At 41.5% G+C, this 21,655-nt stretch overlaps 1 protein-coding gene across 4 annotated transcripts in view; it reads left to right on the forward strand.

Moving 5' to 3' along the window:
• Positions 1 to 21,655, forward strand: part of LRBA (LPS responsive beige-like anchor protein) — a 608,431-nt gene that overhangs the window by 518,698 nt on the left and 68,078 nt on the right. For 2 of the 4 annotated variants that reach the window (XM_075613691.1, XM_075613662.1), the window contains 2 exons: positions 7,605 to 7,694; positions 14,613 to 14,790. In XM_075613691.1, the coding sequence (XP_075469806.1) occupies positions 7,605 to 7,694; positions 14,613 to 14,790 (268 nt within the window). Of the gene's footprint in view, positions 1 to 7,604; positions 7,695 to 14,597; positions 14,791 to 21,655 lie in introns of all 4 variants that reach the window. The other 2 variants (XM_075613682.1, XM_075613672.1) reach the window with 1 other exon arrangement.

Here is a 21,655-nt window from a genome sequence, read left to right on the forward strand (position 1 = left end):
TTGGTGCCTGAAGCGCCTTGTGACTTATTCAATATCACAAGGAGAGCTGACGGTCTTATACGATCGGGGTTAACCTTTTCATTGCTGGGGGTAGCACCATTGCTCCAGGAGCAGTGACGTGGCTGGTCCTTGGCGACAGGATGGGAAGTGGTGGGGGCTGCACTAGTTTTAGTCCGGCCGCTCTAGCACTTGATTACCCCCTACTGTCAATCTTCCTTCCACGCTGTTCATTAGGTTACAGAAGAACAATCCATCTTTTGTGTTCATTAGTTTAGCGATCGATTACTCTGTTTTTAGTGGTTTCTCTTCTTGAACTGTTTTGGGGGATTTCAGAAAACATTTAGGCGAGTTTTCTGATTCTTGCTGCTTCCATTCCTTAAAGGTCAAGTTAAAAGGTCCCAATTCACACAACAACATTTTGATTTCTATTTGTACGTGTAACACCCCTATCTCCCCCCCCCCACCCCCCTAAGGGAGTTTTGCAGGTTCTGTTAGTGTTGTAGTGCTCTCCTGTTGGTTCCCAGGAGGCTGAATCTCCGCAATGTGGTAGAGAGGTTGGAGTACAGATATCCTGTAGGGTGGTGCAGCGCCTCCATCCTGTAGGGCTCTGCCATAAGCAGGGGTTCATCCCCACAGGAACTTCCATTGGAAAATAATAACTCTGGAGTACCAGCAACGGTTCAACTGGATATTTTGGGGTAATAGCAGACACATCTCCATAGTAGAGGAAAAAAGCTTGGGTGACGTGCGCAACCAATATACCATTCAAAGTAAAACAATATAGGTTATTAACCAACTGTGATTATAATCACCATAAATTTAAAAAATCATGCACAACCTTGTGTAGTACGTGAATCAATTGCTGGTGTCACCGTGCCGAGAGTACTTAGCTGGTGACCCGGTGTATGCTGTTACCAAGCATGTCGATCCCGGTGACGTCATCTCCTAAGGCCCGCTCTGGAGGCTGCTGTTTTCATCGGCTAGGCTGCCAAACAGGCATCCGCACACCTGAAGTGCATTCCATCGTTCCAGAAGCCAGAGATCGCAACACTGGGGACGTGGAGTACATGATCCTACCGAATCTTGCTATAGTGATTGACATCTCCATAGTCTCTCTCATGCAAGACAGGTACATCCCCTGCACACAACTTAACCCAGGATGATGCCACCTCGCAGCTGGCTAGGGTCAGAGCCTAGCTCGCAGGACCCCCTCCATTGACTAGTCATCCCAGGGACTAAAGGCCCCCAGGCTAGTCTGGACATATGCCCTCACCCCTAAGGGGTAAAGCAGGACTCCACTCCTGCTCCTTAGGGAACACAGTGAATCTCCGTAGAATTTTCTCTAATTTTGAAAGATTTTAGGGAATTTAGACTTGCTAGCGAACTGTTTTACTGTGAAAATTGTGATATTTTGTATGGTACTTCACCTTCTACCTTTTTTGTTTTTATTTTTTAAACGATCAATGAACGTGTCTACTAGTGGAACCATTAGTTAGTCTTTTGGGATACGTAGCACAGAACAAATACTTTGCTTTGGCTTATCAGGGTTATTTCATTACTTCCGTTTGCTATTTGGTCTGGTGACAGGGAATGAACCAAATACAAAACATAATACATAATGCAAAATCATAAGAAACAGACAGATTTCTTTCTCACAGGGGTAAGAGAAAAGGACATGTCAGATTAAAAATGATTTTGGCTTCAGCCAGAGAAAGGAGTGTGTATGGGAAAAAATGCTAAGAAGAATATTTGACTTTCACAATAGTGATTTTACTAGTCTGAGAGTTCGGTCTGCATAGTCATGTAAACATTTGCGTCTTTCTCTCTGAAGAGAGCCACGCCCCACAAGTCGGAGTTCTGTCCCATGATATACTAGTACATCAAGCCATCCTAATGTTCTTTGTGGTGTTGGTCCTTATTTGCTTAAGTAAGTTTTTTTTTAATTTATTATATAGAGAGCATGGGTTTAAAGACTAGCTCTGTGGCAATGACCCGATTTCATTTCCAGTGTAGGCTCTTCTAACCTTGGGCAAGTAACTTTATCTTCCCATGCCAACTTTAGGTTGCAAGCTCCTTTGGGGCAGATCTGCCAAATTCTATGTATGGTGCTGCATGCATTGTTAGGCCTATATCAGAAACAAATATATTTTTGAATGAATCTATTTAAAAGGGCCCGCTCTAAAAAATAAAAAAAAATACAAATAATTACATACATACATAATACGTATGAGTAGATGCCTTAAAAAGAAAATGTGTTTTGTTTCACACACCTTGTGCATTGCTGCACTCTTCAAAGGATTCTTGGAAAGATTAGTGTTTTCGTACTGTCCTTGTATCCCTAAACAATGAAGACTGGGATAAACAAAAATTGCCATTAAAATTGATTGTAGAGCTATATTATAGTTTATGCACTCTGAAAACTGTCGTTTTACCAGTGGAAAATGATGCAACGTGCCGTTATAAATATGAAAAACTTCAAGACCATGCAACCTTTTTCGAAACTTGATGTTAGACCTAAATTAAAGCCCATGTCATATTGGGCAATTGTGTGAGCTTTAACATCAACATAATGTATATGTATACTTCCAGTGTACAGAGCAACACAAGTATTTAATCACTGAGCTCATTTGTGATGTTGCTCCCTAAAGGTACCTCAGGGCTTTAATGTCGCATGTTTAGCCACTTTATTCAGCCATAGAGTAACACTATGTGCTCATAACATTTAGAACAAGCTGACTCCTACAGATTATGAACAATATGTGCATCTCGTAAATTAATCTAGTTTATTGTTGTGCCTTATTTATTGGCTAATATTTTCCACATATGAGGGGTTCCAACGCATATATGGATAATACTTGCCATAAAAAGTCTGTGCACAAGATCTTGCCCTTTCCCATTGTAGCCTGTCTGCTTTCTTTTCTCCATTCAGAACCTTAGTTCTATCAGACATAGTAATGAAAAAAAGCAATATTGTCTGAGCCTTCGTGTATCTGCAAAGGAAAAGTAACAAACATCTGTTTTTACCTTAACTGCATCCATATGTGCAGTGCTTTCCTCAGTCTCCTTTTTGCTCCATCTACCACTCTAGAACGGCTGTGTACATTAGGAGCCGTGTCCTACTGAGTGAGCCTTCTTCAGCTTTAATTAGAAAGTTTGTTTTCAGGTTCGATCTATAGCTGTATCTTGCTTGCTATATCAAGCAAGAGCCAAACACAGAACGTAAGACAAGTCTATATGTGTTTCTTTTTCTGTTGCATTTTTTGGCCAGAATGCATTTAGTTATATAAGGAATAGATGGTTTGTATGGCATTAGGTGACTTTTGACAGTTATTTTGCATATCCTGTTGAGGTTTTTCTTTGGATGTTTTTATTCCATCAATAATATTTAACATTGATTTTACATGCTAGTTAGTTGATATACAAACTAGAATCAGTCAATAGTACAGCCGTATACTTACGTCTCTTTTTTTTAATATAATTTAGGGAAGCTAACAATTGAGCTTTGAGCCAGCCATGAATATTTGGCTAAAACAGCTTTTTTAAGGTGCAACAACATTTTTGAAATGGCGTATTATGGGTTATACACCTAACCAGATGTACAAACAAATTAGGGGGAGGGCAGGGAGGTAAGAAAAAGTGACTTATTAGACCATACAGAGTACAGTACTGATGAAGTACGCTTATGAGAACATTCACGTCTCAGACAAGTTTCCCAAACCTGCCTAACCACACAACCACACAACATATAGATACAGTGCGTCCACTGTAGCCAGCAAACCTGGGAAGTGACATGTAAATGGTCACTCAGTGTCACTTTTTCCTTCTTATCCACTTTAACGTGCATCCCTTTACGCTTGTGCCTGCTGTTTCACACAGCGCTATAGGATGGTGTGGTCTGGATTCTGTACTTTCCTGTCCACACTTTTCCCAGGGCCAGTATAGCCAAGCAGAGCTGGAAAGGAAAATAAAACTTGATTGTTAACTTTTGTTCATAGGGCAATATAGTCTGAAAACAATGTCACAGTAACTTGTTATGTGCCCTCATCTAGCCCTCTATAAAACAGAGGTATGTAATGGTATTTGTTTTTGTGTTTTTTATTCATTTTGATAACTATACATAAATATCTTAAATTAAGAAAAATGTTGAAGTGTTGCATGATTCAGTGTTTTTGATTTATTGCATCTCCAGTACTTTTTGTGAAGGGGAAAGCACTTTTAAGGATACATGAACCATTTTTATTTTTTTCAACTTAATTTTATTGTTTTTTTTTTTTTTTAATAAAAATATACAGAAGTAAAGCGTCACAATATGGATATTAGGGGGGCGGTGGGGTACAAAAAATAAAGGGGGGGGGGATACATTGCCATTTTTAACCAAATATAATATATGAAATATTAGCTGTCATTAACCAGAGAGCCAGATGCCACAACCCAGGTACACAAATACTTTATGGTGAGAAAAACAATCCTTCTACTGTGCAGCATTAAATAAAGAATACTTATCAGCACATTAACATGACCCAGGCAGGCTCCCATAACCTACCTTACACCTGCATACAGTGATTCTGGGTAATCACATGCAGGTGACAGTCATGGGATCTATCACTGGTGAAGGGGTGGCGTTAACACTCATCTGCTCCTCATGCGTAGATAGTCACGGTACGCGATCTAGCCTAGCAAAACAATATGAAAGCGTGATCAATTATAAGAACTTTCTTATTTCCCCCCCCCCCCCCCTAAAAAAGTACTCGACTGGTTTATACATATTCCGTGACTTAACAGTGCATCGGGGGAAAGGGGGTAGGGTTGATATTTCTTCTCCCAGAATCCCCCTCTCTATTCTTGTGATGTTGCTCTCCATGAACATATGCTTGTTATTTTTATTTTTGGGGATTGAAGAAAACTGCACATGTACCAGTCATATGAAACAATGTTTTTTCTGTGTAATAGGAGTCAAACGGGGAAATTGAAAAGAAAAAGAAAAAAAGCTCCAGAACACACACATCTCAGAGAACTTTATTTTTCTGTATATATGTTTGCTTGCTACACTAACCGTCCTTGAAAGATACAATCCCTGTTAGTTTGCAGAAAAGCAACATTTTGAAATCAGCATAATAATGCAATTGTCTTTGTTAAATATAATCCTAAATGAAGCAAAGATTTGTTTGTAAATGTAAAAAAAAAATGTTCATCTCATTAGGGTCTCTGAATTAGGAATCAGTGAAGTGTTTCCTCAACGTCTACCCCACCCAGTACGTATTTAAGCATAGTGAAAAATAATTGGTGCAACTAGCGCTAGTGACGAAAAAACACCAAAAGTGAACATATACAATTAAATAAACAATTGATGATAATAGTTGAAGGAAAAACCTCTTTCTTGGCTAGGCTTCAGAACTGAGAAGAACCTTTCCTCTGCCAAGAAAGCTGAAGGCCTTGTGACTGGATACACATCTGCACCGTTTGCAGCAGACTTCCCGGGGAAGATTTCACGCCCTGCCACTTGTTCTCTCCGATTTTTGATGAACTTACAGGCCCGGGAATACGAAAGAAATGAAACGTAACGCAAGCCAGGTTTCAAATCCTTTGTCTCAATTTATTACTCATAGGGTAATGACTTTTATACCAGAAAAAGAAGATATTGGTTAGAGGCGTAACATAGGCGTAACCTGGGTGTGTCCTGGGCGTAGCATTGATTAGAGGCGTGATTTAGGGGCAGGACATATTAGTGGCATGATTTTGGGACGTGTTTCTCCCAATACAGGCAATTTCTGAATACATAGCTTATTCATTGTCTGTTATCAAAAGAGACCTTGAATCTCTAGCAACTAAGTTATACTATTTTGCCTCTTTCAGAGAACCAGCCTTTTTGTATATTTGACTAAAAGAGCAGGAGACTGACAATACAAAAAGTATCTTAGCAATATCCTGAGCAGGAAGAAAGGAAATGTAATTTGGCAGAAACTGAGTGCATTAGGAATTATATTTCAGCAAAAGGCTGACTACAGAATCTTAACTAGTTATGAACAGACAACATGGATGCTTAACACAAGTGCAGATTCTGGCCTGACCTACTGGTCCTAACAATAGTAAATTGTGAACAAATGTAAATGTGATATATGTGGACAATAAAGTCCCAATGTACATAAAGTCCAGCAGCTGCCTAAAGTCTCGCTGGTTCTCTTGCAACCAGATAAGTCAAGGGGAAAAACGACTTCTATGATGCTTGGATGAAAAACTAGGGAATGACCTGTTTAGTAGTCAAACCCGTTCCGAAGACTGCAGCAATGCACACCAACTGTGATCCTCATGCGTAGGGGAGATAAGAAAAATAGGATATCCTGCAATGGTGTATTACCCTTGATATTGATCAGTGGTTGACAAGGGCGGAGGCGTTCAAAACCATACATTTAATAAAGGTAAGACAATAAAAGGATTGCCTCAGCAATCTGAATATGCAAATATAAAACAATTTACATGTATAGCACCATGAATGAAGATTCCTCCGCCGTTTGGAAAAATTGAAATCCTACTTACAACAGGTCCGTAGGACTTGCGTCTTGTAAGATGCCCTCTTGGGATATTTGTTCTCCTCGGTTGTCAGCTCAATACAGCTCTCGGCGTCTCAGGTGGGCTGCGCAGTTCCGACTCCTCCAACTTATCACTGCCCGGCCTCTTCCGATGACGTCACGCACAGCTGGTCGTTGGCTACGGGATCCCTCTGGTGCACAGTGATAACCCTACGCGTTTCAAGACGTTAACATGCACCTCCATCATTTATTTACCTATTTAAGCATGCTTAAAAAATCTGATTTTTGTAAATAAAAGAAAATGGCAATCACCTACATTTAATTTTTTAAGAATGTCAGCTGCTATTGGTTCATTCTGTACCTAGAACAGCACCTTTAAAGCAGGCGCTAGCTTAATATCCACAGAAATTGCTGTAGTGCTTAACGTTTGACTTGCCATCCTTCTAATGCTGAAGGAGTTGACGTGTCATGATACCAAAGAGTTTTCATATCCCCATAAACTACTACCAGTTTTTTCTGCGTAATTCTATTTACAAAACTCAATTTACACTCGTTTTTCCAAATTATAGATCTGTTTTCAAAATAACCCCACTTAACCCATTATTTCTGTTCCTTTTCCATACAGTATATATTTTTACAATTTGTCTAAATAGGTCTACCTTGGTTCAAAAGGATTGTGCTCTCCTGCATTCTCTCCAAAATCACCATTTAAAAAAAATGTTTTTACAACCATGTCGTCCCACTTGGTTGATCTATAAAGCAAGCTGTACACATTTGGGCTAATAAGTAGAAATTCAGCCAACAAGTGATTTCTGATTGTAATAACAAGTTTCTGTTTAATATCACATCAAGGAGAGATTTTGCAGAGTTTCTCATGAGCATGGCATCTATACTCCTAGAAATGACTTCACCATTAGTTCCAGTGCCAAGCACTTAGCCCCCACAATGAGTAAGTAGGGTCAGTTTTCAGCATGACACAAGACAGAATTGGGATGATGTTCAGGTGGTAGTTACGGCTCTGTTGTTCCTATTTAGCACCTCTTAATCTACCTTTGCCATTTTTTAAATTTTTTTTAGGGAGTAGAAGCTCAAATTCGAAGTTTTGGACAGACCGCTTCACAACTGCTAATAGAGCCACATCCTCCAAGGAGCTCAGCCATGCAGGTGGTAAGTACATTAACGTTTTCTGTCCACTATGAATTACTACTTCCATAATTGTAACATTTTATTTCAATTACTGTTACCCAACAGGTTAAGCAATGTTTTATATATACTTAAATGCTTGTCACCCGCTCGTAGTTACCAAATAAATTGTGTATGTATGTGTATAGATATATAGATATATATTTATAGATATACACATACACACACGATTTGTGTTTTGAAATATATTGTTAATCTTTTTTATGTATTTTTCTAAAACGTTGGCAGTTTTTTCTTTGCGTGAAAATGATTACCTTTTAAACATTGAGGTTTCTTTTGTGCGAGGCCTTGTAATGGAGAAGTTAGGGGCCTAAGCTATAATGCAATGATCTTTTTTTTAATGAGTGCAATTAAGAGAAATGTATTGATTGACATTTTACGTTAGTATGGAAGATTACAATAGTTCAACTTTATTGGTTACATATGCAAATAGTTATACAGATGTGCATTTATTTACACACCATACCATGCTTTAAAGAGGCATGTGTTGCGGGTACTTCCAATTTGAACGCCCTGCTTGCTGAGATGGAGCAGCAGTTGGTACCTTGTTTGGAGGTAAGTATCTCAGGAAGTAGCGGGTCCTTGCAGCTGAAATTAATGGGCTTCAGGTCCGGAGACCCCCTGCTTCAATTCTATATTTTTTTTAAAAAAATTAGAAAACTTAAAAAAAAGAAAAATTGCCATCTTGGATTGCTCCTTTTAAGCAGAACCAACAAATACGTAAACAAGGAACATTCACATGGTTTTCCTAATTATGTGATGGTCCTGCAGGTCTAATATGGCTGGGGTGACCAGAGGATAGGGTGAAGTACTAATAAAGGTAAAAGTTGGGGAAAAAGAGTTTAAAAGGAATTAAATTAAAAGGCAAGCGTGTCTGTCTTGCCTCTGAATGGCTTGGAGTTAAATTCCTGGGTGGTGTGTAGAGGATTATGAGTGGATGACACATTTACATGCTTTGGCCTCCTGCCACACTTACTCTTTTTCCCTTGCTCTCCAAGCTTGTTTTAGGCTTTATGGGTCTATTCACTCAGTTACAAAGTGTATAGAAAGTTAGAAATATAGTATACATGGAGAATGCAACGGGAAGTCTGCTTAATGTTCCCATTTTGCCATCCAATTCCGTCTTATTCTTCTCACCCAAATGTTTGTGTATTTTACTGGAAAAACAAAACATTAAGTCATAGGACTTCTAGATAGTAAAAGTAGTGTAAATTAAAAAACTCATCGGTTGGCAAATGAAATAAAGTTTGCTGTCTCCATGGTAAAACATCTACAAGATTTATTTCAAATATGAATTTCTCCTATTTCCTCCGGATCACATATTTCATTATGACATTCTCAATCAGTTATGTACTTTTCTTTGAATATTAATTTGTAACTCGATTTAGGAAAATATTTAAAAGGGCAACTATTAACCGAGTACCCTTTGCCCCATCCTGAAGGGGAGAAAATGGAGACAAAAAAACGTTTTACTCCAAATAACAATTGCCACTCGAGGCATTTCAATAGCTATATTTGTGCCAAGTTATAAAAACAGGAAGGACTGGACCCCTTGTGGTGCATGGTCCATAGTCCTCTCACACGTCATGCACATGCTCTTGAGTGAGGAGATTCAGTCCAGTCTGCTCATTAAATTGTAGCGTTCAGGACTGAGTTAAAAGGTCGCTTTCAAGGAAATCATTGTGGTGATCATTTTATTTATTTATTTATTAAGGCCTCACAAAGAATAACAATCTCTCCAAAACAGAGAGATGCAAGGATTTGACAGTAAAATGTGATCCAACTAGAGAGAAATGACTTAATCGCCTTGCACATTTTAAATGATTATATGTAGAATTGAAAACTTGTGGTTTGATTCGATAGACGTTCCCAATCCGGTATCCAAAGCAGACATCAGGGAATGCAAATGCTAGAACAGTTACTACAGTCACAGGTTGTACAGAATACTTCCTTGTTCGCTGTAAGCCACTGTAATGGTGCTGCATTGTAACAGGCATGTATTAAAGGTTGCATCAAGGTTTTTACGGTGTAGGCCCACCTACCCTATTTGAAACCTTGTTCAAAAGAAAGGAGATCACCCTGTGTTTATGCATGGTCTCGGATATCCCAATCTGTACAAATAAGTTAAATCGTTGAGGGAGCAATGGCACATTTAAAGAAAATGGATGAACAGATGAGGAAATAAAACGGCAACAAAAAAAAAGAATAATGGGTAAACACATTTGCTTTGCATTGTGCTATTGTTAGGCATTTTATAGCAGCTCGTAATGTTTTTTTTTTGTTTGTTTTTTTTCCTTTGGGCTATTATGCGCACATTTTTATTTTCACAGCAGAAATTAAAGCCATCTCGTGCTGTGTTAAGTGCACAAGCCATAATATACACCAGGTGTAGTAATTAGCAGCCACACGAAGGCTGCCTATTTGTCTGGTTCTGCTGCTGTTGCTGTATCCCCTTGTGTTTTCACACTATCAGATAGCTGGATTTAATTGAGGCCACATCAGATGAGGCATTACTGACACCTTTAATTGAATGAGCATCCAGGGAGGATTAACTCATAATATTGATTGGCTTTTAGCCACTTGCTCAGAAGGGTGTCTGGGTAGCTTATTAGTTGCCTTTATTTACACCTTTGTGCAAAGCGTACAAACCGGAATTCATAGCACGATATGTTTGTGTAAGTACTCTTAACTTTTTTTTTAAAAAGGTCTGATAATAAAAATGCAAATGCAGTTTAATAATGTCATTTTAGTAAAAATGTACATTCAATATCTGAATGTTAATGATCTAATTAATTATATAATCTGTTAACACGAGTTTAAAATATTTGCAAATGCATTTGCTGCATTTAGAGATTCCTACAGTACAAGGCGAAAATCATCAGCTCTGGCTTTATATTTCCTATTCAGGGCAAGGGAGCTATAAAACTCCTACGACCTCTTTCTCATATCCATAATAAGACCTGTTTCACCACATGATGGAAAATAGAAATGTGCCAATGTCTTCTAAAGGGCTTCACTAACGGTTTTGGTGAATTTTCTGTACATTTTGTGACAACATCTTAGCCAATTCTGCCAATTTTCATTTGAAATTGAGCAAACATGTCTGTAGTCACATGACCTAGATGTAGGCTCATGTGACCTGCTGCTTGACGTAATGTTTGACAACATTGTTTGCAAACTGACGTTTTGATGTACTGTATTTTGTTTTTGATCGAACGGACACCTTTCGCCTGGTTTACAACCATTTAGCACATCTTTAATATAGATTGTGTTGAAGAGGCAGTTCTCCTTGGGTGGGAAGCAAGTGTCCAAGAAGCCGGTCCTCGTCTTATTTCAAATGTTCTTTTTTTAACACGGCCAAATTAAAAATAAGATGAACAATCATATTACTTATGATCCAATATAAAATAATTGGACAAAGAAAAAAACATTAAAAAAAACATAATTTAAATCATAAAAATAAACTTTGAAAAACTGAGTGAATAGACCCATAAAGCCAAAAAAGGTGCAATTTTCTTCCTGCGATCCTTCCCGGGAAAAGTGCCGCCTGTAACTTGCTTGTGGTTAAATTCTATTGGCCCACGTGACGCATGAAATTTTAACCTTAATTTTGTTTTCCCTGATACTTCAGCCGTAAGTATCTCGGGAACTTTGGGGTCCACGGAGCTGAAAATATTGCGACGATCCCCTGCGTCAGGATGTAAAAAAAAGTTTTTCAAGTAGGGGAAACTATTCCTTTAATTTGAGCTTGTGTCCGATATTTGAAGCTATGTGCCATTTCCAAAAGTGTTCTAGTGGTGTGACTTTAATACTGCGTTGAATAGTTCAGTTTAGTGATCGTAAGGTTTAAAGAGCCAATCCAAGCATGGGATTTTTTTTGGGGGGGGTCAATTTTTATTTTATTTTTACATAGGCTTGTATAAGAGGGTCTCCAGAGCTGAACCCCATTAATTTCAGCTCCGGAGACCCCCTGCTTCCAGAGATACAGACCTCCGTAGGGGTGCCAGTACCAGCTCGGCTAGCAGGGTTCACGTAATGGAGTTTAAAAGCTGTGACATCATTAGGTTTGGCTTCCTATTGGCCTCGTGACACTGGAGCTTTAAACTATGCTGAGATACCGGCACCCCCTTTGGAAGTCTGTTTCTCGGAAGCAGGGGTCTCGCAGCTGAATTGAATGGGGTTCAGCTCCGGACACCCCCTGCTTCAAATATACTGTATGTGTGAATTAGTGTTGTACCGGGTAGTGTTTAAAAAAAAAAAAAAAATCGGATAACGGGTACCTGGCCAAAATCAATGGTTCCACCCGGCCGGGTACCCGATTACCCGGTTTGGCACTTACCTGCAGGGTGGCGGCAACATCTAGGAACAGCAGCAGCGGTCTGGTGGTGGTGACAGCATCCGAGGTGTCTTCAGCCGGCTGTCTAATAGAAACGCTCCGTCTCCTGCTCCGGTCACGTGGTTCCCCAGCGGCACATACACACACACACACACACACACACACACACACACACCTTACCTGCTCCGGTGCTATGGAATGGATTCCTGCTGTCTCCCGCCGGCTGAAGACACCTCTGATGCTGCCACCGCCACAGGACCGCTGCTGCTGTTCCTAGATGTCGTCAGAAAGGTAAGTAATAAGATTATTTCCAGCTATCCTGACATTACCCGGCGCTGGGCCCACTTCTCAGTTGCCGGGTGCGGGTAATGTCCGGGTAGCTGGAAATGTGCCGGATTCCGGGTACTCAGTACACCCCTAGTGTGAAGTGCTCCTTTAACATTTAAAACCATAACGTGGAGAAGGAGCGGCTCAGTGCGTAAAGACACTGACTGGCACTGAGTTTTAAGCAGGGGAAGCTGGTTCAATTCCCGGTGTCGGCTCCTTGTGACCTTATCTTGAGTCACTTTATCTCCCTGTGCCTCAGGCACCAAAAACATAGATTGTAAACTCCACAGGGCAACTCAGCAGCGCTATACAAGAACATGCTATTTAAAAAAAGCCTAAATATTAACACAATTGTACAATTTGTTTTATCTTGAACATATTCAATATTTTTCTTATTGTTTATAGTACTTAACATTTCCATTTCTAACTATATTTATTGCCTAGTTTCTATTAAGTTGATTACAACTGTTTTTGATTTTGTTTGTGGATCCCTATTTAATTAGCATGCACTAATTTATTCTTGCCGTCACATTTAAAATGCTTTCATTTAGATTCATTTTTTGCTTGCATGCCATATCTATGCAGCATACTGCTTTATTTGCTGATAAATGTTGGTGACACTAAGGGTATTATTTCCCATAACCACTTTTATTTGGTCATCTTGATAGAGCTCTGAATAATCTGTCTGACCAATAGCAGCCAGTCCAGTTACAACCGAAAACCTTGAAATCAATTTTGCCTTGTGACCTTGCTAATCAATTGCTAGTGCTGGGTGGTTTATTTATCTGGTAATTTGATTTCCAATTTACCAACTATTGTTACTTAAAGGAACTTATGTCCGCATTCTTCTAAAATCTATACGCTCTAAATTATAAAGAAGTAAAATAAAAGCAGCCCCTTCCAAAGAGGGACAGAGCTGCAGATTTCTTTATACATTCCAACTAACAATGCATTTTAATACAATTTAGACCAATTTTGAATCAATCTTGCCCTTATTTTACCACCATTCAAAATGTTTTGGTAGTGTAGAATTTTTCATTAAAATGAAATACAATTTCCCAGTTGCTGAAGGTTTGGGTAGAGTTGCTGTATCTAATCACAAAAAAACGGGTTATATTGGGGGTTTTTTTTAAGCGAGGTTTGAAAACTTAAACAAATCTTGTGCAGTTTGGAGTGTGAAGGTAAAAAGACCCTGTTTGGTATGTGCTGCTCTGGCATTGAAGTCACGTCCCAATAGCACACCCACATAAAGAATTCCATTTAAAACCGTTATATAAACATAGGGAGCTTACCAAACCGGATTAGAAAGCCAGTTCTCAACCTATATTGCACGTATAATGAAGTGAAAGCATTTAGCCCTGTTACAATTTCTCCACCTTGCATAATATGTTTTCATAATTTAACCTGGGTTTAATAGTCTTTGCAATTGAAGATCAAAAGCCACACTTACAGTAGAAATGTACAGCGTAATGCTTTTGTGGGGGGGGGGGGCCTTATACGGTACCTTGCCGAGCAAAGAGTATAGTAGTAATTCTAATGGTGTAGTGCTCCATTATGTTTATAGGCCAGTTGTTTAAAATCCCACAATGGTTTAATTCTTCTCGAATATAGTAAATCGGTGGTGAATTTCGCAAGGACATTTGTGATCTTGCCAAAAAAACCTGAAGTGAGTGTATGTGTACAGTATGCAGTTATAGGTCGATTTCCATGAAGGAAACTTAAAGTACATGTTAACTGACTGGACTTATTGGCTTTGTCGGGAGCCTAGCCTACACAGTAGGTAAAAAACAGGATTGACCTAAACAGTTCGCTAAAAGTTAGTTCAGTCACAGTTATACCACAACAAGCTAATGCGGACTGCTGCTCTCCTGGTCACATTTTGAAGGCCAGAGCTGCTTTTCACAGCAAATAAATGTGCATCGCTACTATGTTCTCTGTACAATGGAACACCTTAAACAAAACTCCACAAGGTTAAGGTGCATTAATACTTATTTTTGTCCCCAATTCTAAAATACAGAACTTGCTTAATTGCATTTTCTTTTTACTGGGCTGACTGCTATTGCTGCTGTTGTAATTCTCGCTGCTGCTATATGCTTCTTTATTGTAATCGGGTCTTCCTTTTCTTGTCCTGTTTTTTCTTTCCTCCTGTTCCTTGTTCCCTCTTTTCCCCTTGTGTATGGGTTCTTGTTGTGCCCACTCAACAGTATCTCCTCCTGCAGACTCCACTGATGTTTACAGACCAAGCTCAACACGATGTCATCATGGTACTGAAGTTCCCCTCCAACTCTCCCGTCACTCATGTTGCAGCCAACACTCAGCCTGGACTGGCTGGTCCCGCTGTCATTACTGTCACTGCTAACAGGCTGTTTGCCGTGAATAAGTGGCACAGTCTTCCCGGTGAGTAAAGAACCCCAATATGGGCATGACCTTTTCAAAGCAATGTGTGTGATTTAACAAAATGGAACTCTGTCCTCATTCTAGGCAGAATGGTGCAGTGGTTAAGGTCTGAAGCATGCTTCACCTCCTTGTGCAGTAGCTAACACATTTGTAATTGGGTCATAATATCGGTTTTTTTTCCTCTTGCCATTCACCAAAGCATCAAAAATGGGCTTTTTGTTTTCAGCATTTTTCCCAGACATGACTACAAGAATTGCTCTGAAATGTCATTGTGAAATGCTTTGAAACGGAATATGCCATATAACTACAGGTCATTAATTCCATTTAAAGAAAGCATGCCAATGTGTTTTCCACGTCCTGTGCTTTAATATCTTGATCAATACCTAGTGGCCAATAGGAAAACAATTGCTAGTCCTGGTAAAATTATACATAAGCGGAAAACACTCAGGGGGGTTTATTCTATGTACTCCGAAGCGGCTGATCTCACGCCTGATTTCCAGTTACTATATACGGGTGTAGCAGGTATTGTTGCACACCGTGGTGCCCTGCAGTGGGACATATACGACGCCCCAGCTGGAGAAGCGCCCATTGTTTTGAGTCAGCTGTGTGTGAGAAGGGGGCGTGCCTAGCGCTCCATTTAATCTGCAGAAGCACGCCACGGGATGCAATAATGTTGGCTAGATCTGTATCCATAAAGCTTTGCATTGTGTACATTTATATGGTAGTGTGAATGATATGTACATTGTATAAGTTGGTATAATTTATAGGCTCACTTATATTGAACAGAGTTCTAAAGAGGGGGATTTAGAGAGGATCCCTAGCTGTGATACAAGGATAGTTGTCCTCTAATGCAGGGATGTGCAAACTATTTGAGCTTCGCACCCCCCCCCAATGCTCACGCCCCCCCTTACCTCTTTTGCTCGCGTCGCCATGGCAATAGTCGTCAAATGACGTTAAGTTGCAGGGGCCTCACGCGATCCCCGGCATTTAATTTAAATGCCTTGGGGAAGAGTGCAGGGCATCTGCAACCGACCACGAACCCCCCCCCCCCACCCCCCTGAAAAATCCTGCGACCCCCAGTTTGCGCACCCCTGCTCTAATGCAACCAGGAAGAAGCTCTACTCAACAATATGGCTTTTTCTTTTAATTAAAAGTTTGACTTTTCATCTATTCATCTGCTTTGCTGCCTTATAAACCCACAAAGGTCATTACAATTGGTCTTCCACGAACAAGAACATTTTTGCAAAAGCAGGGGTACGGTTCAAAAACCCTGTCCTCTGTTTGCTTTGACATTTGCATGATAATCGACTCAACAGTTGTAAAATCATCACACACACAAAATCCATAAGTGCTGAATTTTTTAAACATCAATTTCCTACATATACAGGCAGTCCTCGGTTATCTTAACGAAATCCGTTCTGGAAGTAGCGTTGGATAGTGAAACCGTTGCAAAGTGAGTCCCATGTTAATCAGTTGCGGTGAGCGTCGGATAACGCATTGAGGTCGGAGAACGCATTCCGGCGTCAAAAAACGGCCCATAGGGTTGCATTGTAAAGCGTTGGATATGCCATTAGTTGTAAAGTGAAACGATGGATAGTGAGGACTACATGTACAGTAGATCACAACAACTTTGCTTAAAACATACAAGAGGCTCCACATTTAGGAGCATATGCAGAAAGCTCCAATAAGCCACTTATCGCCACCTTATCGGCAAAAAAGCCTACTGCTATTCAGTAAGCTCCGATAAGTCGGCGATAAGAGAGCTTTTCTGCAAAAAAAATTGCCATAAAACAAAAACCCAAACGCGCGTCGATAAGTCATTTATCACCACTTATCGCCAACTTTACAAACTCGTGCTATTCTAGTAGCCCCGATTAGTTTATCGAGGCTATTCGTGGCTCTAGAATAGAGATTTCCTCTCCAAATTGTCTTAACAGGAATAGTTGGCAAGAGGGTGGTGAGAAGCTCCCGATAAGCGGCAAGAGAGGGACTTAGAAAAAATAATGCATTTTTCCTGCATCAGATTGATAACGGGAGTCTCCGGAACTGTTACCCATTAATATCAGCACCGCAGACCCCTGGCATCAATCCCATGCAATAAAAATGCATTAACAATCAACGTCATTACCTTAGCGGCTAACCGCTAAGGCAATGAAGGGGTTAATGAACAACAGAAATTTTATTGGGGGCAGAGGGGGTGAGTGAAGGGGGTACGTGGCCCTTCACTCACCCCCGCTGCCCCCAATAAACATTACAATATGTTATAATTACCAGTACACAACCCACCCCCTGTGCCCCCACATAAAACCATCATTTATTTTTTGATGCACATGATTCATACCAGAGGCCTGCGGGTGTCGTGGGGGGCCTCCAGGTGGCCCCATGGGTGTCCGGGTTCCCCAGGTGGTCCCCGCAGGTGTCTGGGGGTCCTCAGGTGGTTCCCGTGGGCGTCCGGGTGTCCTCGGATGGTTCCCACAGGTCCCCGCTGACCTGCAGTACCAATCCTGTTATAAAAAATAAATAAATATGGCATACATTTCAATAAATACACCCACCCCCCCCCCCACCAAACACAGTATATTAATGGGCAAAATAACTATTATCCAGATAAGGATATTAGCTCATTTGCCCATTATTAAATAAAACATTAGCCAAACAGCATAAATAAAGTAAATAAAACTGTTCTACTTCTCCTGCCATTATGAAGGGCGTCCTCGTCGGCATACTGCAGGGCCATGTCCTCCGATGCCAGCGAGAATACATACAAAAATACAATCTAATGGCCCCTTACCCCTTAATCACCGTAGCAGTTAATTACCACTACGGTATAGTAATTAAGGTATTAACCCCTGTCCCCCGCTACCCTCCCTGGAGGCCTAACCACCTACCCCGGACCCACTATACACATTGATTGGCATAGTGGTACATCATACCCATATAATAGGGGCATGATAAATAACTATAGTACTCAATGGTAATCCTTATCCAAAAGCATGAAGGCTAAAATTCAACAACACAAGCACCTAAAAAACACTATTCAATAAATAAAAACAGTAGCCAACCAATTAAATAATTACAAGCAGTAACCAACTAAACAATTAATTAATTTCAACTAGCCAATAAATCCAATTAATTATTAAAACCATTATCCAACACATCATTTTAAAGCAGGATCCAACACAAGAAATCATTAATTAAAAACTCTAATCGGGAAAAAAAACAAAACACAAGCCAGCAAAATGACAAAGAAAGTCATCCACAGAATAAACATAAATAGAAAAAATATCACTCAATACAAAGCAAGCATTTGTCAAAATATGCATTGGCTAATAATACTGTATTGATCTGTACCCTAAAGGGGTACAGATTAACACATTATCAGTCAATGGGCCATGAAAAACATTAAAAAATATATATATACAATCAAAAAACCTGAAAAACAACAACAATTAATTTACATACATTCAATAATTTTCTTGCTTTTAGAAGCGTTGGCCCTATGTAGAGGATTAAGTGCCACATTTGGGGATGACATTGAGTCCAAAAAGTTGGTACTGCAGCAATAAAACCGCAGTCCGGCTATACATTTATCTTTCCTCTACCTGAAACGCAGGTTATTCACTGGGGAAACAGGATGGCAGCCATGTTTGTCTTTTTTTTTTTTTTTTTTTAAATGGCAGTTTGATAAGATTTGGGCAGACGGGACCAACACTGAACAAAACTAAAACTATGTTTTTGTCATGGATATTTTTTTTGTTGTAAATGGAAATATAAATAACTACCATGATTTGCATAACTTGTAAGATTTATATTGATATAGATATATGTATGTATATACGCATATTACAGTGGTTGACAAATCACCAAACAATCTACTTGCCACACAAAAAAATCTACTCGCCACCTAGTACCAAACGTGTGCTGCTTGGGCCAATATTTACTCGCCCGGGGGTTAAATCCACTCGCCCGGGGCGAGCAAATGTATAGGTTTGTCGAACACTGCGCATATATAAAGGTGTGTGTGTGTGTGTATATATATATGTGTATATATGTGAGTATATATATATATATATATATATATATATATATATATATATATATATATATATATATATATATTAGTGATTAATTGACATATTTTGTTGTCTTGTTATTATTATGGCATTAGTCTTCTTTCTGTATTGTACTTGTGAAGGTAACAGATCTGTGGGTAATATGTAATACAGCTCATTGACAATAATACAATACAATTATTAACAATAATCTTAAAAAAGAAAATAATATTCCTGGGTCAACATACAAAATAATTTGGTGTTAAAAATGGAAACATCCTTACAGTCCCAGTTTCCTCGGTAATTACCTTCCTGGCAGGTTCCTCAGAACATGCAGCTTAGAGAAACACTAGTGAGGTTTTACAAAGGCAATGCCCCACTTGCCGCAGGCAGCAGATGGTTGTCCACTTCAGATGTGACTGCTCCTTGCTGGCTCATTTTACATAGTGACATGCGTAGCTGCTGCCAGTCAAGCATCTGCTGCAGCTTCTGGTCGAGGGCAGCAAGCACTGCACACGTCACTGACATATATTCACAGGAGCCTTCATTGCATTGAAATAACGTTAACATGTTTTTCAGTGTTATATAGTTTGGGCATGTAACAATACCCTGACTGAACCATGTAAAGGCATGTAAAAGTAATAAGCAGTCTCTCAAGCACTGTGGTCGGTGGATTTAATTTTTTTGCCCAACATTATGGTTGCTTAGTTTGCAACCTGCTTTCAGCTTTACAGTGCAGAGGTAATGCCACATCGGGGTGTGTGTTTATTTACATACTGTACACACACATACTGTACACGTACGCACTGTAGACGCACGTAACGTACGAACTGTAGACACGCATTTACGCACTGTAGACACGCATTTACGCACTGTAGACACACGCACGTACGCACTGTAGACACACGCACTGTAGACACACGCACTGTAGACACACGCACTGTAGACACACGCACTGTAGACGCGCACACACACACATGCACTGTAGGCGCACACACATGCACTGTAGGCGCACACTCATGCACTGTAGGCGCACACTCATGCACTGTAGGCGCACACTCATGCACTGTAGGCGCACACTCATGCACTGTAGGCGCACACACATGCACTGTAGGCGCACACTCATGCACTGTAGGCGCACACTCATGCACTGTAGGCGCACACTCATGCACTGTAGGCGCACACTCATGCACTGTAGGCGCACACTCATGCACTGTAGGCGCACACTCATGCACTGTAGGCGCACACTCATGCACTGTAGGCGCACACTCATGCACTGTAGGCGCACACTCATGCACTGTAGGCGCACATGCCCGCTGTAGAGACACACACACGAGCCCGCTGTAGAGACACACACACGTGCCCGCTGTAGAGACACACACGTGCCCGCTGTAGAGACACACACACGTGCCCGCTGTAGAGACACACACACGTGCCCGCTTAGACACACACACGTGCCCGCTGTAGAGACACACACACGTGCCCGCTGTAGAGACACACACACGTGCCCGCTGTAGAGACACACACACGTGCCCGCTGTAGAGACACACACACGTGCCCGCTGTAGAGACACACACACGTGCCCGCTGTAGAGACACACACACGTGCCCGCTGTAGAGACACACACGTGCCCGCTGTAGAGACACACACACACGTGCCCGCTGTAGAGACACACACGTGCCCGCTGTAGAGACACACACGTGCCCGCTGTAGAGACACACACGTGCCCGCTGTAGAGACACACACGTGCCCGCTGTAGAGACACACACGTGCCCGCTGTAGAGACACACACGTGCCCGCTGTAGAGACACACACGTGCCCGCTGTAGAGACACACACGTGCCCGCTGTAGAGACACACACGTGCCCGCTGTAGAGACACACACGTGCCAGCTGTAGAGACACACACACGTGCCAGCTCTAGACACACACACACGTGCCAGCTCTAGACACACACGTGCCCGCTGTAGAGACACACACACACGTGCCCGCTGTAGAGACACACACACGTGCCAGCTCTAGACACACACACACACACACGTGCCAGCTCTAGACACACACACACACACGTGCCAGCTCTAGACACACACACACGTGCCAGCTCTAGACACACACACACGTGCCAGCTCTAGACACACACACACGTGCCAGCTCTAGGCAGACACACGTGCCAGCTCTAGGCAGACACACGTGCCAGCTCTAGGCAGACACACACACGTGCCAGCTCTAGGCAGACACACACACGTGCCAGCTCTAGGCAGACACACACACGTGCCAGCTCTAGGCACACACACACACGTGCCAGCTCTAGGCACACACACACACACGTGCCAGCTCTAGGCACACACACACACACGTGCCAGCTCTAGGCATACACACACACACGTGCCAGCTCTAGGCACACACACACACACGTGCCAGCTCTAGGCACACACACACACACGTGCCAGCTCTAGGCACACACACACACACGTGCCAGCTCTAGGCACGCACACACACACGTGCCAGCTCTAGGCACGCACACACACACGTGCCAGCTCTAGGCACGCACACACACGTGCCAGCTCTAGGCACGCACACACACGTGCCAGCTCTAGGCACGCACACACACGTGCCAGCTCTAGGCACACACGTGCCCGCTGTAGACGCTCACCCGCGCCCGCTGTAGACGCTCACCCGCGCCCGCTGTAGACGCTCACACGCGCCCGCTGTAGACGCTCACACGCGCCCGCTGTAGACGCTCACACGCGCCCGCTGTAGACGCTCACACGCGCCCGCTGTAGACGCTCACACACGTGTCTTTATCATGGTGTTT

The sequence above is a fragment of the Ascaphus truei genome, chromosome 1 (genome assembly GCF_040206685.1).
Source record: "Ascaphus truei isolate aAscTru1 chromosome 1, aAscTru1.hap1, whole genome shotgun sequence".
Taxonomy (NCBI): Eukaryota; Metazoa; Chordata; class Amphibia; order Anura; family Ascaphidae; genus Ascaphus; species Ascaphus truei.